At 48.0% G+C, this 18,499-nt stretch overlaps 1 protein-coding gene across 1 annotated transcript in view; it reads left to right on the forward strand.

Moving 5' to 3' along the window:
- Positions 1-17,474, forward strand: part of ARHGAP10 (Rho GTPase activating protein 10) — a 336,548-nt gene extending 319,074 nt beyond the window's left edge. The window contains exons 21-23 of the mRNA XM_010368443.2: positions 7,881-8,033; positions 9,136-9,227; positions 16,691-17,474. Coding sequence (XP_010366745.2) covers positions 7,881-8,033; positions 9,136-9,227; positions 16,691-16,779 — 334 coding nt within the window. The 3' untranslated portion in view covers positions 16,780-17,474. The remainder of the gene's footprint in view (positions 1-7,880; positions 8,034-9,135; positions 9,228-16,690) is intronic.
- Positions 17,475-18,499: the final 1,025 nt, after the last annotated feature.

An 18,499-nucleotide genomic window follows, 5' to 3' on the forward strand; every position in this document is an offset into this window, starting at 1 on the left:
CATGGTGAAACCCCATCTCTACTGAAAATCCAGAAATTAGCCTGGCATGGTGGTTGGTACCCACCTGTAATCCCAGCTGCTCGGGAGGCTGAGGCATGAGAATTGCTTGAACCTGGAAGGCGGAGGTTACAATGAGCTGAGATTGCGCCACTGCACTCCAGCCTGAGGGACAGAGCAAGACTCCGTCTCGGGGGGGACGGAGGGAGAAGGTATTTGTTCTCAAAGGTGAACAAGTTACTGCTTTTACGTGCTGGGTTCCTATATTGGCTGGCTCCCTGCTGCCTGGGAGGTGATCTCGTACAGTTGAAGAGGGCCTCTGCTGCAGGAAAGCACTGGGTACGTGTGGGTCAGCCCCAGGCACCAACAAGGGAGCCCTGCATCACGAAACCAGTGAAGACGGAGGGGATTCTCCATCTGAGTTGCCTTCATCTCTCCCAACCCCCATGTCCCTCCCAGGCTTCTTATTTGGTCCATTTAATCCAGGGGTGAGCAAATTGTGGCCCACTGCCACTTGTCTTTATAAAGTTTTATTAGAACACAGCTACACTTAGTTGTTTACGTTTTGTCTGTGGCTGCTTTTTGACTGACAGTGATAGCAGAATTGTGTAGTTGCAGAAAGCCTGCCAAGCTTCAAGTATTTATTCTCTGGCCCTTTACAGAATAAGTTTGCCGATCTCTAGCTAATCATTAATCAAAACAAGTGTGTTTGGAAGGGCCTGCCTTTCTTAAAACCCAGCTTCAGGAAGTGCAGTTCACCACTGTGGTGGTAGATGGAGAGTGCAGGTGATTTTAAGTGTAAGCTTCACACATCTCTTCTTGTCATTAAACCAACCAGATATTTTCCCTACGAGTTTTGGAGGCCCCCAAATGTTTGTTTATAATTTCAAAAGACCATTAGTGTTTCAGTGACTGAAAAATCTATGTGGGGTTGTTCTTTTTATAATGTATCATTTAAAATAAATTTTTATTTTCGAATAGTTTAAGGTTTACAGAAAAATTACAAAGATAGTACAGAGTTTCCATAGACCCTTCACTTCCTCTCTTCACTTCCCACCCCCACCCCTGCCCCCAGCCCTTAGCATCTTACAGAACTGTGGTACGTTTGTTAAAAAGTAATGAAATTAGTGTTGATACAGTACTGTTAACTAAACCACAGACTTAATGTGGACTTCACCAGTCTTTCCAATAATGTTCTTTCTCTGTTCCAAGCTCAAATCCAGGTGTCATGTTTCTATTAGCAACTTTAGATTTTTCTTTTTTTTTTTTTTTTGAGACAGAGTCTTGCTCTGCTGCCCAGGCTGGAGTGCAGTGGCGCGATCTCAGCTCACTGCAAGCTCCACCTCCTGGGTTCACGCTATTCTCCTGCCTCAGCCTCCCGAGTAGCCGGGACTACAGGCACCTGCCACCACGGCTGGCTAATTTTTTGTATTTTTAGTAGAGATGAGGTTTCACCGTGCTAGTCAGGATGGTCTCGATCTCCTGACCTCGTGATCCACCAGCCTCGGCCTCCCAAAGTGCTGGGATTACAGATGAGAGCCACCGTACCTGGCAACTTTAGATTTTTTAAATGATGACATCTACTTAATATAGCCATACTTTTTTCCCTTTGCATAGCTGATTTGTTGTCTTTTGGTAAATTAAATGGTTAGTGATGATATAACCCTAGAAATCAGAGGTAAGGTCTGAACCAGAAATATGTAATAGTAGTGAGGGCTTCGTTTATTGACTGCTTACTGTGCTTCAGTGCCTTACGTGTATTATCTCATTTAAACCCCACAGTTGACCCAGCCGGTGAGTCATGACTCTCTTCACATTAGCTGAGGGAGTTTAAGTTGCTCAGCCAAGTTTTGGTTGTGGATGACGCCAAGTGCAGACTAACGATGGCAACTGTGGGCCAACCTCTGGGGAGAACTCTTAAGTCATTTGCTTCCTCCTCAGCATAGCCTCTAGCTATTAACAAAAAGAGGAACAAGCCTAGGGGAGGAAGAAACTGCAAGCTGGCACTCAGCCAGCAATGGCATTGCCAGCTTTGGCACCCAGGTCTCTCTGCGGAGTGGCAGAGTCTTAGGCATTTGTAATTTGCATGTGTACAATCCTTCAATGGCCTTTCTTTGCCTTTAGGTTATGATTGTGCCTCCTGAATATCCCAGTACTCACATCTCTCTCACCGTTCTTTCCATATTCCATTCCAGTCACTCAAGAGGACTTGAGGGTCTGAGATCTGTGCTGTCTTGTCAAAACAGGGTTTACTAGAAACAGGACCTTGAGTAAGTTGCTTTCACCTTTTTGAGATGGTCTTCTCATATGTCATGTGGAGTAATAGGGTGGTTGGGAATAAGTGAACTGTGCCTGCATGTTGCATCTAGCACAGGGCTAGATTGCACAGTTGTGCCTTGCATGAGCCTGGGTATGGGGAGGTGATGATGATGTTGACTATGGCAGCATCAGCTTCAGCATTAGCGCCACACAGATGCTGCCTCCTCCAGGAAGCCTTCCTGGCTATCCCCATGGTTATTAGGTGCTCCCTCCACTCTTCCTCTGAGGGACCGTGGGCAGATCTCTACATGGATCTCAGTGCCTGTATTATGGTTATTAATTGGGCATTCTCCACTCGGCTAGAGAGCAGGTCGTGTCACGGTTGCCTGAGTGTCCCCAGGGACTAGCACAAGGACTGAAAGGAAGTCCTTAGACCATAAATGATGAGCCTTCCTGATGGGCAGCAAAGGCCTCCTCCCCCAACCCTGTGGGTTATGGCGACTAGTATGTCACAGGCCTTTGTTTCTCTGCACTGCTGTTATCCCTCAGTGTGCTTGTGTGCTCGTGTGGAACCAAACAGTGTGCTTGTGTGTGGAGTTCTCCCTCTCCTGGCACTTAAGGAATAACTGGCATTTATTTGAACAGAGATTTTCCCATAATATACAGATCTACAATATTTCCTTCTGTCTTTATTAACATTTTCAAACACTCTTGCCCAGGACAGCTGTTCTAGACTTATGCTGTATGTTTCTGAGACTGGCATGAAAGATCATTTCACTAATGTGTTAGTTTCTGCTCAGAGACCTGGCAACTGAGAGTTTAGAATCTTTCATTGCAGTGCAAACTTCTGATTTGATCTCATATTGTATAACTGTAGTGAAATATCTTGGTATTTGGGGGATTTAGTCACTTCAAATAAGCGTTCATTTCTTTTCTTAGTGCGTATTCTCCTCACTCTACCCTTTTGAATTTAGATGGCACTCAGTGCTAATATAGGCTGGAATCAGGGGCTTGTGCCTCTAGTGCTGCCCAAAGCCTGACCTGTCTATGTTATGCAAGAAATGTTTGTTAGATGCAGGAGTTCTCTGCTGATCGGTGCAGCTGGTGTCGAGTTTTAACAGTTAAGGCCCCTATTCCCTTCCCCCTTTCTGAAATGTTTGTGATCTGCCGCTGCCAGAACGTTTTTAATATGCATGGAGCATAGAGTCTGGTACTGGAGGAGATTGGATCGCAGTTTGAATCAGAAGCAGCATGGACTGCTGATCTGTTCCATTTTCTAAAAATACACTTTGTAAAGTATACACATACACAGCACTGTCATAATTTCATGTTTTGGGGTTTGGCCCCACTGTTGCACCTGAAGGCTACAAGGTCTTTCCTCGAAATTCAGGCCCGTGTTTCCAAGCAAGAGTGTTGACTTTTTAAAGAAGAGAGTTTCCTCATCCTTTACACAAATGCATATTTCCCTGCTTACTGTCTTCCCAGCTCTTCCACCCACCTCACCTAAACACAAGAAATGCCTCTGTGGCCTCAGGAACAGTCAGGTAGACTTTGAATCTATGTATTTTCAGGAATGTGTTTCCAAATTAGCAATTTGAAATCTTCATCTGCTTTTAGTGAAACACTCTTGTTTCTCTTTGTCCCCTTTCTGTGAGAAGGAAGGAGGGTGACATTGGCTCTTCCATACTGAAAATGGAGAGGAATCCTGTTTTAGGAGAAGCCTTTTGCAGTGTAGTGTGTGAAGTTGGGAAGACAGCGAACAGATATGAGTAGTTCTCTATATTTCTGTCTTGGTAAATGTGGTTTCTGAGCTTTTTGGGAACAGTTGACTTCTTCCTCCATGTTCGCAAACTGCAACTTGGCTTTCAAGAAACTCGTGGCACTGAGGTGCTTTTTTGTACTTGATCAGTAGCTGGCATTAAACAGAATTGGTGGTTTGTGCTCATGCTGGTCTTACTAATCAAAAATCTGTAGTTAAAGGGACAACAAGAAAAAAGAACATCCCAAAGATGTTCTTTGGGAAAAAGCTGGGGCTCTCCCCTGAACCACAGAGTACAAAAAAATGGTCCAGTGAGTGTTTTTGTTCTCCCAGTGATGATACTGTCAAGAACTGTGAAGGGTCTGAAATTTTACCTGCTTGTGAGCTACCAAATTAGCCTACCATCGTTTCCGGGATGGTGGCAGAAGGCGTGGGACTCAGGGTTGGAGCCAGCAGCCTCTACTAATCACAGCAATGAGAGTATCAGTGTTTTCTTGTGCCAGTTCCCTGAGTCCCGGTTCTTACAAGGCAATGCAGCTTGGGCCAGGTCACACCTGCATGCCTCAAGAGAGAAACTTGGAGCTTAGAAAATCCGGATCTTTTATGATGGGTAAAGCTCACTCTTTGAGAGAGAGAGAGATAGATGTGCCTTAGGGCTCAGTTCTCTCTTGGAGCCCAGGTTGAGGAAAAGCTGTTCGTCCTTTGCTTATGGGCTGCCATTCCAAAATGTCTATGTTCCTTCAAAGTGTTTTAAATAAAAGAAGGGAAAGAGAATATCAGAAATTCTCTTTGGAAACTAATACCTTACTGTTTTTTTGAGAAAATGTAGGTATTACATTTTAAGTAATATTAAAAAAATTTTTCGAATCTTCTTATTAAAAAGTTACCCAAAGTTTGGAAGGTAGGAGATGGTTATATAACGAAGCTCATGTTTACGTTTTTTTTTTTGTTTGTTTGTTTGTTTGTTTTTTTTGACCTTCCAAAAAATATGGACAGCTTGCTTTTGGGAGACACTATGAAACATGCTATCATCTGATGTGTACTGGCTTGAGATGTGAACTCATTACACGACTTAAGTATATACACTCACTTCTTGCCTTTTAAGTATATATACTCATTTCTTACTCACTTCTGATCCTCCCTGGCCGACAAGCCTCTGAAAAATTTCCTCTATCCAACCACCTGCTCTGCTGCTTCCCAAACCTTGTTTGGCTGTACAGGTCTCTTCTTTCACAGGCTTCCAGTTGTCCACACGTCTCATTGCCTCATCTCCATAGAGACTGTCTCCAGCCTTGCATGTTGCTCCGTCTTGTGAATATTCCAGCTCACAGTGTGTCTGCCCATGTGGGGTTCTGAAATCAAAGGAGTCACCTAGTAGAGGCTTCTGAGATTACCCAGGACATCACATACAGAAACTTAAGTCTACATGGGAAGTCTGGGAGGTAATCTTGGTGAACCGGTTAGTGCTGGATCACATAGCACATGTATGTGTTAAACAGTGACAGAAAGATCACAAAAAACAAAAAAGATGAATGTGGAGAACTTGACCCTGGACAAGGACTGCTGATTCTATGTTCCTGTTTGGAATGAGATGGAGAAAGCCAGGGTGCGGGACAGGCAGGGCTTTCTGTTTTGTATCTGTCATCGCAGTGGTTCTTTCACTTTCTAAAAACCGAGGGGTATTTTCCCTTTACACACACGCACACACACACACACACACACACACACACACACCACACACCACACACCACACACCACACACCACACACCACACACCACACACCACACACCACACACCACACACGGAGGTTTTCTTTTTTAAAGAAAGATGTGAGGATTAAGCAGACAATAGCTATAAAATTTATGCTCTTTATTTTTCAAGGGCCACATAAATATAGTCACATAGTTACTTTATCTTCTTCCTGTAACTGTCCTCCCTCTAGGCAGATGGACGGCAGTCATTGATGATTTATGACTCTGAAGAGCTGAAGGGGGGTGTGGCAAAACATCTCATCTTCCTCCACCGCCACCCTCCAAGCACCTTGAATGATTGCTGGGAGATAACTTGGCAATTCTTTGGCTAACTGTGGCCTTAATTCCCTGCCAGGGCTTCACTCACACCTACTTCTCCTTTCCTTCCTGATTAGTAAGACAACATTCAATGTTCCTTTTCTGCTAAAAAAGAAAACGGAGTGACTTTTGTGACTGGTGATACAGATCACTTTACAATTTATAAGGTATCTTGCCTTGGGATAAAATAGGTTTTATGACTCCCAGATGAATGGCTGGATAGGGGAATTGTAAATAAGCTCTTTGAAGAATAATGTTTTGTTTTTTTTAATGACCCCCTGTTTTTACTGACCAAAGCATAGGAAAGCTTCTGTGTATTAAATACCTACCAAGTCAATTATGCACCAGATTTGTAAAATCCAATTTTGGTTTTAGAACTTTCTAATTTGGTTGCTCAGATGTTGGCTGATGGCTCCATGTCCCTGCCACTCTGCCTGGCTTCGTGAGATCTGGAAAAAGAGTTAAAGATCTTCCTGCAGAGGCAAGAGAAATACTTGAAGCCATTGGAGAACAACCAGTGTCAACTTGCCCTTTCATTTATTGGTGTCGCAGGCCTCCAGGGAAGGTGTATGGGTTAGAGAGGCCACAGGAGGAGTATTGGGGGAGGTGGAACTGGAGCTGAGCCAAGGAAAGGCAAGATTAGAGCAGGCAGAGGAGGGCGGGGAGCTTGAGAGGAAAGGCAAAGCTTGAGGCAGAGGTGGGAGTGCCAGGAAGCAGAGCTGTGGCAGACAGGAGGCTGCTGGGGCGGCGTGGCCCCTGGTAGGCGGGCAGGTGGAAGAGCATCGGATATGGGGAGACAGGTGGGTAAACTTGGCCCTAGGTTGCTGAATGTCGCTGTGTTGGAGGATTGCACCTGGGGGCTGTCCAGGAGACCATGCTGGTGCTGAAGAACTCGGTGCCAGTTCTCTGGCAGGGGAAACAGTCTAAGCATGCTGAGGAATGTGGAAGCCTCAGGAAACTGCTCGTGGAAACTGGTGTACTGGTTTATCGGAAGACGGCGGGCATCTGAGGTGAAGAGCACCTGGGTGCCGCAGACAGGGAACACGTGTGTGTTCAAAATGTCACTGAATGAAATGAGACGCTTCTCAAGGGAACATCATATACCATAGTCACAAACCTCCAGTTCTGAGGTCACTGAAGAATAATTCAGATCAACACGGATCAACTACGTGAACTCTCCCTCTGAGCTTAGCGGCCATTCCAGGTGTCTGTTCACTGACCTGTTTACATTAACTTTAAACGAAATGGAAATATTAAGAAATGCTCTGGTCACTAGAAGTTTTTGCTGTTCATTTCTAGTCTTTAGCCCTCTCTAGAGGAAGCCTGAATCCAGTGGCATTTTCTTTTGCACGGCCATACGTGTAGGAGCAGGTGAAAGATCTTTAAATGTTTAGCTGATCTTCTGCAGCTGCCGGTCACGTGCTTGATGCTAGACTCCTGTGATTTTCCTTATAATTAGAAAAAATGAATACCTTGAATATCCCACTACTCCTTTGAGCAATTAGATTCTGGTTTTCTAATTAGTGAACTCATAGGGTGCTAGTAGGTTGGACAGATTGGAGAACCTGGAGAAGGACAGTAAGACAGCTTGAGTTTGGGGTTGTGGCTGGTTTCTGGGTTGTTGCTATCCGTAGTTTGGGCTGTAGCCCCGGCAGGATGCAGAGAGGACTCTGTCCCTACTGGTCAGGAGTGATAGGGGAATTAGCGACCTAGTCATCTGGGATTGGGATGTCATGCATTTGATGTTCTGTGGCCTTTCTGCTATTAATCCTGTCCTTCAAACTCCTACCTTTAGCCCAGGTCAGACCCGATCATCTATGGTGCAGTGGCTTAACCCACAGTCTCCAACCACAACAAGCTCCAACCCAGCTGTGACACCTCCTTCACCCGGGTCATCCCCTTTCCTCTTTTCTCCTCCTGCTACTGTAGTGGACAAGCCACCTGAAAGGTACGTGGTTTGGAGTGGAATGTGGAATATGGTGGCAGCACACACAGGGGGCTTGATGAACCTGAGCAGGTTCTTGTGTTCTCTGCTGGCAAAGGCTTACCCAGATACCCCCAGCATCCCGGTCTTCATGGACAGCACTTACCACCTTGTATCAGGGCGTGCCTCACCCAGTTCAGTAGCAAATTCTTTGGAGGATTTGCCTTACATGAGACCTGCTTGAACCTACTCTGTCGTGCTGGTTGTGCATTCATGAAGAAGTTCTTATTTTGGAAGAACTTCTTGTTCATGAGTATAAAGCACATTCTTTGTTTTAAAGGTAGGCAAGCTGGCACTGGAAACATTCGCTTCCATGGCATCCAATGGCCAGGTCCACAGAGGATAGAGCTGCTGGCCTCCAGCAGGCTCTTCCACCTGTGGTGGCTCAGGTGCTTCTTCCTGTCAGTGGCTTCCCCCATGCCAGTGAGGTGAGGCGTTTCCTTTGGATTTGATTAGACTGGCTAAAAGCATGGTTTCCATCCTTTTCACGCACGGACACAGAGGTTGCTTTAACAAATGGTGAGAAGCTGGGCCTGGTGTGCCTTTCTTGGGGTGGAGGCACAGTGTAAATACAGAACACTCAGGGAAGAGCAACAAGCCCCTTCCAGAGCGGTGGCTGCCTGGGGTGGATCTGGGCTGGTGGTTTCCCACCTGTGGAGTGTGGGTGTGCCGCCTCCTTCTGCCGGCTGGCCGTGTGTCTCCAGGTGCGTGTGCTTTTCCTAACAGACCAACTGAAGTGCTTGGAAATAAAGATGTCCTGTGGTTCTAACAGTGCTGAATGGTAGGAAAGGGCATCCCACCAGGTAGGGAGGAGAATTAGGTGAAGTGGTTCAGTGACAGCTCCTCAGGGAGGCTCCCTGAGGAAAGGCTTGAATTTGAAACCCATCGTTTACTTGAAAATCAAGTGCTATTCTTAGCCTGATGTTCACTTCCATGTTAATTTCTTTTTCGGGAGGAGTTGCCCTACTGGTGACATCAGTGAGATTTGGGGAAGGGGGTTGGGGGTGAGGTTTCTCTCTGTTTTCCACATTTTCATTGGTGTCTTTTGTGTTTTCTTTCTTTTCAGTGTCAGCAGTCGGAAGGCTCGAGCCGTGTATCCGTGTGAAGCTGAACACAGCTCGGAATTATCTTTTGAAATAGGAGCAATTTTTGAGGATGGTAAGTGTTAGTGGGAGCCTCGTCTATTAATCCTGTGGGCCGGATTACTAACGACTGCTGAATGGAGGGAGTGGTCAGTGATGGTGCTGTTGTTGGGAGGGTGAGTGTCCCGCTTGATGCTTTGGACTGGATTAAGCTGCTGTGTTCGGCTCCTAGGCCCCAATACCAGGGGCCTGTTGTTGATGGCTGGAATGCCACTGTGCTCTCTTCTTGGTTATTCTCCATCTCATCTTGTGGGTCTTCATTCAGGTCATTTCTCTCCTGACAGGAAGAAGCTAGTGTCACTTGCACTTAAGAAATATTTCTGATTTGCACACTTTATTATATTTGTTCTCCCAGAGTTGCTAACCAAGTCCATTAAACGCTTCAGGTTTACCAACTCTGAGTCATCAGAGAATACTACTATGCTTAAAAATTTTCGATTGCTATTTCCCTTACCATTTTTGTGCTTTACAGTTTTGCTGATTTGAACAGTGTGTGAGTCTCCAGATTCAGGTATTGACTTTGCATATTGAAACAAGGGTGTAGCTTTTGAGGATTTAATATTCATACACAAGCATGTAGGAGCTATGCCTGGTTGAATATTTCAAAAAGTTCTCTTATGGCTCAGTGTCTTTTTTTCCCTGCTCTTGCTTTCTTCCCTCCCCAGTCCTGCTCATTATGAAATGCATTGGTTGCTATGGAAACCGTGCTGTCATGTGTGGGTGGAGCTCCTCAGAAGAGTTCCAGGGAAGCAGTAGGAACCTGAGATGCTTGGAATGGAATGGTTGATTATCCAGAATGTTTGGGATATGTGGAATGTATCAACACGAGGCACAGTGGTGTATTGTCAGTAATGCAGCATTTGCTGACGATTGTTTTTTAGAAAGCAAGTTGCCTCATTTAGAACAGATTTCTATATGCGTGTGATATGTGCTCTTCAGAGACAGAGACTCCTGGTAGTGTCAGAAAACAAACAACAACAACAAAACCCCACATGGAACAGAATTAGACTTTGTGGAGAAATTTTGTTCTTGGAATAGAAGCAAGATCATTCCTCCATTACCATAACATACATGTAGTTTTGCCAAGAGAATGTGGAACGTAGTTGCCCTGCCCCAGGCCTGTCTCATGTCGGCACACCATGTGGCTGAAGGGGAGGCTGAGATGGTAGTATTGAAACGCACTCATTTGAGAAATGTGATGAATTTTTATTTTGTGTGATTAGATTTGTTTAGAAGACTCTGAACTCCCTCCTGCAGTATGGTTTGTGAGATAGTTACCATGGTAGAAGGTGTATCTATTAGGATACCTTAGGCTGCAAATAACAGAAATTGACACAGCTGGTTAAATCAGTCATGAAGATGGATTAAAGTCAGGTGCGGTGGTGCACACCTGTCATCCCAGCTCGTGCAGAGGCTGAGGCAGGAGGATCACTTGCGCCCAGGAGTTTGAGGGCAGCCTGGATAACATAGTGAGACCCCATCTCAAGAAAGAAAAATGGGTTGGGGGAGGGATTAGTTTGCACCATAGTAAGTTTGGAAGTAGGGAGTTCTAATTTTAATTCATATTCTCAAAGATGTTATCAAAGACTGAAGTATTTCCATCTCTCTGCGAAACTGTTCTCTGCTGATGGACCTGGGCCTCTGTCTGGTTTCCCTGGCGGGAGCAAGATGACTGCCACACTTCCATGTATCATGGCCACACTCTGGTGGAAGGAGGTGTCTCATCCTTGTGTTCCTTTAAGAATGAGAAAACTTTGCCAAGATTTTCTTCATAGTTTACCCATCCTCATATCCCAGTATGCAGAACTGAGTCACATGCTTACCCCAAATCCATCATTTGCAAGGATTTAGACCAATCAGAATCACACAGGGTATAGGACACCTCTCCTGGGCACACAGCCATGTGAATGAGGGTCAGTGCCTAAAGCCAGTGCAGATCTGCCAGTTTGGATAAAAGGGGACACGCTGGTAGGCGTCTGACCCAGGAGACTTATGTTCTCCAGACTTATGTTCTCCAGACTTAAGTCTCCCGAGATGACTTAGAGTCTTTCTAAAAAGTGTGCATGTACACACGTACACGGACATAGTCACACATTTGTACATATGTACACACACGTGCACACACATACCAGTGTCTCCGTGTGTTTTGGAGGAGGAGAGCCACTGATTGCAGGCAACGTGGATTCTGAACTCTGCAGTTATTTTGCCTGGGCTCACACCATGGCTTTCTTATCTTCCATGTGACCTGGAACAGGCTCCTTTAGGACTCTGTGCAGCTGATTCTTCATCCTCAGTGGCAGGGATGGCCACAACATTGATGTTGTATCAAGATCACATTGGGGCCACTGAAAAAGAGGGTTCTGAGTTGCTACAGATGTATGGGGGAGAGGCTGCTGACCATGATGCCACACTGGGTACATCATAGTGTGCCTCAGAAGAGGCTATGTTTTGAGCCAGGTTGTGTCTCACTCAGGTTCTGTGCTCTGCAGTGCTGGTGTCTAGCTCTGTCAGGACTTTGCTGGCTGGGGCACCCTGGGTGTCTCAGGAGCTCCTCATTCTGTCCCTCTCCTAAGGCTGGCTACTTGGAAAATACCTTGTGGATGTGTTGACACCCTCTCCCTACCCAGGCATGTGAGTGTCTCATTTAATGTGAGCTACTTGTCTTGCAGGTGCCCCCCTGATTCTTTCATTGCAGGGCAGATAACGTAGTGGAAGGTGTTCAGAATCAACAGCATTAGGCTTACTGCTTAATAGGGACACTTCTTCAATGGGTACAGTCAGTGTCAAGCCCTTAAGCAGAGTTTATCTGTGTGTGTGTTTGCACCTCACATCTTCTGTGCATAGTTGATCTCTTAGCTAGTTAAAAGCAGATGCTTGCCCAGAACACATCTAGTGAAGCCCTTCCTTAAACAGCTATGGGGTCTTCCGGTCTGACAACTGACACTGAGAGGACAGACTGTCAGGTCATCTGGCCACAGCTTCTGTGGAGCCAGGCAGTGCTCCAAGTGGCCACTCTAGACAGCTCAGCCCACAGGAGTGCTGCTGGGAACGCTCCCTTTCTGCAGACCAGCAATACTTAGTGTCCCTGGAATGCCCAAGACATTCTTCCTATGTTCACTTATCCATGTGGAATCTTCCAGCCTCCATAGATGCTCTTGCAGTGCCATTCCTTTTTGTATCTCATACAGGCAATAAAGGAAATCAGTTTATGGCACCCAGTGGCCTTTGGAGAAAACAAACTCGAGGTCAGAGTGACCCCCGGGCAGCCTCGTCAGTAGTTATGTGGTTTGGGATGTGTGCAGCTCTGAGAAATCTTGACCCGGAGTGTGGTTGACACAGGGGTCTTTAGCAATTGTGTAGCTCCATGACTGTCCTTGTTCTTTGCTCTTACTGGGTGGGCCAGGCTTAAGTTATGAGTTCCAATTCTAGGTGGAAGATGTGTTTCTTTAGTAGACTTACTAATGCCTAGCTGTTGCTTTGGGGCAATGCCTCCCAACCCCCACCCGCCCCCACCCCTCACCCCAGGAGAGGGCTGTGTTTGTAAGGTCTCGGGGCAGTGATGTTGCTTTGATGGCCAGAGGGACCTTTCCCTTTTCTCTGGGCCTGGGGAATCCTGGAAATAGGTTTTGCTGGTGACCACCCGCCAGTCCTGCCGTCTTTCCAGACAGGTGTGCTCCAGTCTGATGGGCAGTGGTTGCTTCCCCAGGGGCAGGGTTGGGAGGGTGCTGAGGCAGGAGGTTTCCAGGAGCGACCCCACGTGGCAGCAGCAACAGCAGCGGGGCTGCTTTCCTGGCTGTCCCAGGCTCTTTGTCAACATCCACGTGTAGACGTTGGGGAGCAAGTGTGGCCCAAATTAATCCTTAAAAGCCTCTGGCGATTAAACTTGAAAGGTCTCAGATAGACACAGAATAATCCCTGGAAAACAATTTGGCATTATCCTGGAAAGTTGATCGCATATAGACCCCACAGCCCAATGATTTCGTTGCCAGGTAGATTCCTAGCACAGGAATCTGAGAAAAAAATACTGAGTGAAAAATAAGTTCCAGGTGACTAGACATTATGTGCTTCTGCTTAAGCTCACACATATGCAAAATAAATGGGATATTGTTAGGGGTATGGACTTGTGTGACAAAACTGAATTTTACCCATAGCTGTGATAAGATAATGAGAAACATAGCATTGAAGCTACTGGTTGCCTCGGGGTGGGAGATAGGACAGAGCCCAGGACGCAGCCTCCCTGTGGGTCCTGTGGCAGTTCTGAAGTTGAGTGTGGGTTCCTGGCGCTCACCGTGTGCTGATGACACTTCAGTGATTTCAGTGTTTGTCACACACATTGTCTACGTTATGCTGAAAACTGAGTTGGTGGAAGGGACCTGCTTCTCTATCGTGCTACTTGGGGTCCCTGCCCCACACCCATCTTGTTCCCTCTTGTGGTCTAAAGGCTGTGAGGACACCGTGGCTGCAGCAGAGTGAGGCTCTTGGACTGAGACCTGCAGGCACAGGGAGGGTGCGTGGGAAATGACAGACACTGAGGCCACCATGTTCTCCACCCGTAAGAATGGAAAAGCAGAGCCCTGTTGTCCGCGTAGACACTGCTCGGGGGAGTAGTGGTGTGATAAACTAGGAGAGGAGCCCCAGATGGGTATTTTGGGGTTCGATGCTACTGAGAGAGGTCAGATCTTCAGAGAGGGAGGGAGAGCCTGCCAGCCTCATCTGCAGCTGCAGAACCACTTTTCCTGTGCTTGGGGACACCTTGCTGTTGGTCTCCAGACCCTTCTAGCCCACCCTGCCCGCCGCTTGGCCGGGTCCACTTCCAAGGCTCTTGGATGTTACAGGATCCCCCTTGGTCACCTCTGTAAAGCAGTGACATCTCTCTCTCTACTGGCTTCTGCCTTACAGGGAGGTGAGGGCTGGGGAGGTGGTGAATGGGGTTGTGGAGGCGTCTCTTTGGTTTGTTGGTTGGGGAGGTTTCCCCAGTCAAGCCTCCTTTCACCTCCAGCATTGTAGAACATCACCTTTTTCCTCCTCTGTTCATCCTGTCTTTTATTAATACTGAGTCTGTGTTTGTGCAAGTGTGTGGTGTGTATAGGGTAGGAGGAGAAACAGTAAGCATGTGCAGGTGAGACTATTTGAGACTACCTTATTGCCTCCTCATAGCGGGTCCTGCAGGCTAAGTGCTAGTAACCCCGTGTTGCAGGTAACAGCTGAGCGAGGCCCAGGAGTTAATTTCCCAGGTGCACCCAGCTAGCCAGGAGTCTCCTCCCGGGCTCTGACTTGAGCCCTGGGCCCCTTGCCACTCAGGCCCCCACATTGTTACAACCCTGAGGGCCTCTTTTGCATAGAATCCAAAGCTTTTCCCTGATGGTGGCTGCATACTAGTAGCATTGCCAGCTGGGGTGTTTGGATGAAGTGAGAAGTCTCTAAAAATCCTGGTATGAAGAACAGTGTCAGGGTCAAGGTCATTGAAGGCATGAAAAAAGTGACTTGCTGCCAGATCACTTTGAGAGCACATCTCTTATTTTGCTTATTCATTCATTACACAGATAATCATGTGTCTGACACTGTGCTAGGTGCCGGGTCTCATGTTATAGATGGTACATGCTCTCACAGTCTGGACTAGAAAAGAACGTCTCAGTGTATCTCTCCTATATGTACACGTATGCGTGCACACACACACACACAGGACATGCAGGGTGCATAACTGGGAGCCCCAACCTGGTCTGGAGCCAGGGGAGGAGTCGTGGAAGTGGGGGGATGCTGAAGCTGCTCTTTGAAGCATGAGTAGGTGCTGTCCAGGCATAAAGGCAGGGAAGAGCATTCAGGCCCAAGGGAACAGCTGCACGGAGGCCTTGAAGGCAGAAGCTTGTTGAATTTAAGGAAAGTGCAGGCGGTTAGGGGAATGCAGACAGCCAGAATGTGTTCCTGTTCATCCAGGGGAGGGAAGAACAAACAGTTACCCTGTTGCAAAGGACAATTAGAATTGGCTTGTCAGTGTCTTCCAAACTGTGGGGCAGCTCTACCTTAGAGGACCATGAACTGAATTCGCTGAGTTGCAATTAGCATTCAAAGAATAATACTTTTCTACACAAATCCATGGGGAAAAAATAATAGAATACAGAAAGGAAGGCATTGCGTGCGCACAGTGAGGGTAAGAGTGCTGCTTCATGAAACGTGTGTGTTATGGACATGTGTGCCTGTACTTGGTTTTTGATGTGAAATTATTCTCCTAGGTTGTGATCGGAAGCCATCTTTCGAGTTGGTCTGCTGGAGTAGCCCATGCCTCCCCTTTCCTTTATGCCACGGCTGCCATGCCTGCACCTGACCATGGTTGGGGGTTTGAGCTGGGGACTGCCCACAGCTGGGGGTTATGAAATGCTTCTGTATTGCATTTCCGAACCCTGGTGAGGAGTGCTTGGACCTGTGCCCTTTGCTGTCCAGGCTGTCCAGGATACTCGTTAAGTATCATGTGAATATTTATGAACAGTCCATTGTGCCAGGCACCGTGCCCAGATGTATAAGGCTCAGGCTGCCTTCAGGAGTTCCCAATCCAGTGTGGGAGTCAGACCAGACTGTCAGAGGAGGAGGCATCCAATCAGGTCTCTAAACAGGAGGAATTACCCGGTGAAGAGGTGGGGGAAAGGCATTCCAGGCAGAAGGCACTGCGCTTGCAAAGGCCTGGAGTTGCAGTTGGGATTTCTCTGGATGATTCATTGCAGTTGACATGCATGATGTGCCAGTGGAGTGTGAAGGGCTCCTGTAGGGGCGACTGGAGCCAGGTGCCAAGGGGCCTGTGTTACAGACCAGTAAGAAGCTTGAGTTTGAGGCTGGGAGCGGTGGCTCACACCTGTAATCCCAGCACTTTGGGGGACCAAGGCAAATGGATCAGCCAAGGTCAGTAGTTTAAGACCAGGCTGGCCAATGTGGTGAAACCCCATCTCTACTAAAAATACAAAAATTAGCCAGGCATATAGTGGTGCTTACCTGTAATCCCAGCTACTCGGGAGGCCGAGGCGGGAGAATTGCTTGAACCCGGGAGGCGGAGGTTGCCGTGAGCCGAGATAGTGCCACTGCACTCCAGCCTGGGCAACAGAGTGAGACTCCCTCTCAGGAAGAAAAAAACAAAACAAAAACAAAAATGCAAAAAGCTTCAGTTTGACTTTAAGCAGGGGAGTGATGTGATCAGCTCTGTATTCTAGACAGTTCACTGAGCATCTTTGTGCAGAGTGGGTTGGAAGGGACCGGACTGGAAACCGGGACACTGGTTAGGAGGCTGCTTTGGGACCACGTAGATGAGGATTGTCGTGGCCAGTGCAGGGAGGCAGAGCCTGTCAGTGACCCTGGTGCAGACTTTGTGACCCAGCATCCCAGAAGTGGCCCCTGTTCTCTACTGGCCACTCCCTGGTTGAGCTTTTAAGTGAACACCCAGGAGGCAAGTACTTGGGGACATTTTGTTAAGGTGATTTTTCTCTTCCTTTTCAGTACAAACCTCCAGGGAACCTGGCTGGCTAGAAGGGACTCTGAACGGCAAGAGGGGGCTGATTCCACAGAATTACGTCAAGCTGCTGTAGCTCCTGGAAGCAGAGCCCCTGCTGACCCTGGCACCCAGGGACCTGCCTGGGGGCAGAGAGCCGCCTTCCTCCTCTGAGGCTCTGGGCTGCACCCACAGGTACCTCCACACTTGGGAGTTACCATCATCACGATCAGCCTTGGGGGTGGGGCGTGGGCGGGGATGGGAACACACCGCACTGAACTGTGATTGTGGATCAGGAGGGGGATGTCAGGATTCGCAGAATGGACTTTTCATTTGTCAAGTATCGGGACTTGGGATTTTAATTATCCAGCATATAGAATGAGAGGGAGGGCAGCCTTCTGCCACCTGTGTCGCCCCCACTGGCAATCACGTCACCAGAGCCACCCCGGCTCCCTCTCCTCCCGGAGCACCTGCTGCCGCGATGTTCAAGGGAACTGTGCTGCTCACAGCGATAGGTCTGCAGAGCGCATGCCTGGCTCCGGCGGCCTGGCTGGGACGGCTGCTGCTGGTGCGGGGGAGATGGTCTCAAGCCAGAGGGAAGCAGAGAGACGTGCTTCTCCAGCCTACTCTTCCTAGACGGCCACCTGCGGGACCCCACGCTCACTGCGGTGGCGGCGTGCACTGGCGTATTTGTAACAGGCTTCTCGGTGCTCCTCACCCGTGTGCTCTTTTCCAGACACCACCTTTTTGCCTCAAGGTCTCTGTAAATGAAATAAACTGTAATTTACTATTTGATTTGTCTGTCCTAATGTGGAGAAGCGGTCGTGGAAGTCATTGCCCTGTCTTGATTTATGAATTGGCAGCCTGCGATGGGACTCGTCTCTCTCCACTGTCGGCGTGCTCACAGGTGGAATCTGTTAGCAGGGAGCCTGGAGTATTTGCAGTGAGGCGTGTTCCCGGGGGCGGGGGCAGCCTCTGATGTGTGCAATCCTGGAAGGGCATTCACATCTCCTCCAGTGGCTGCACAGGCCTCTCTACCCTGGTGCCTGCAGGACCTGGAGCAGGGCTGGGGCTTTGGCCCTGAGTGGTTGGTGTGGGCTGTCTCAGTGCCCTGGGACCAGCCCTCCTACCAGCACCATTGTACACCCTTATCCCACACCTCCCAGCTTGCCTCTGCCTTCCAGGCCTCCTTACTAATCTCCATCTGGATTAATTTCAGTGTTGAGGGAGGAGAGGGAGGCAGAGCACACCTTCCCGGAGGAGCCTTCACCCTTGACCCTGCCCTACCCCGTGCGGATGGCCACCCCTAGCGGATGGCCACCTCCAGCATGGGCAGGCCTTGCTCTGATGCTTCCTCATTCTCCTCCACCTCCAAGCTATGGGGTGCAACAACCTCTTGAGGAAGAGGGGACTTCCCTTGGAATGTGGGGCTTAGTTTTAGTGGCCCCAAGATTCTGAAGCCAGCCCCATGCCCCAGAGGCTGCTGTGGGGCCAGGCATATCTTTCCACGCATCCCCATAGGAGGTTCCTGGACCTGTCGGACTTCTCTCAAGCATTTATCAAAGGACAGATGTGTTTGTTGCCTCATCCCCAGATGAACTGACTCAAGAGCTTGCCAGTTAACATCTTGGAAGTCACCTCACGTGGATGACGTGAGGATGTGGAGTTTGGGAGTCGTATGTGTATGGGGAAATGTGCTTCTTGAAAAGTATCCGTATTGCAAACAAAAATAAGGACAATTTCGATGCAACATAATTTAAAATAATCACGCGCCCAGTGAAGAGCATTGAGACCGCAGAGGAGCCCAGGGCCACCCT

Source organism: Rhinopithecus roxellana, chromosome 2 (genome assembly GCF_007565055.1).
Source record: "Rhinopithecus roxellana isolate Shanxi Qingling chromosome 2, ASM756505v1, whole genome shotgun sequence".
NCBI classification, from domain to species: Eukaryota; Metazoa; Chordata; class Mammalia; order Primates; family Cercopithecidae; genus Rhinopithecus; species Rhinopithecus roxellana.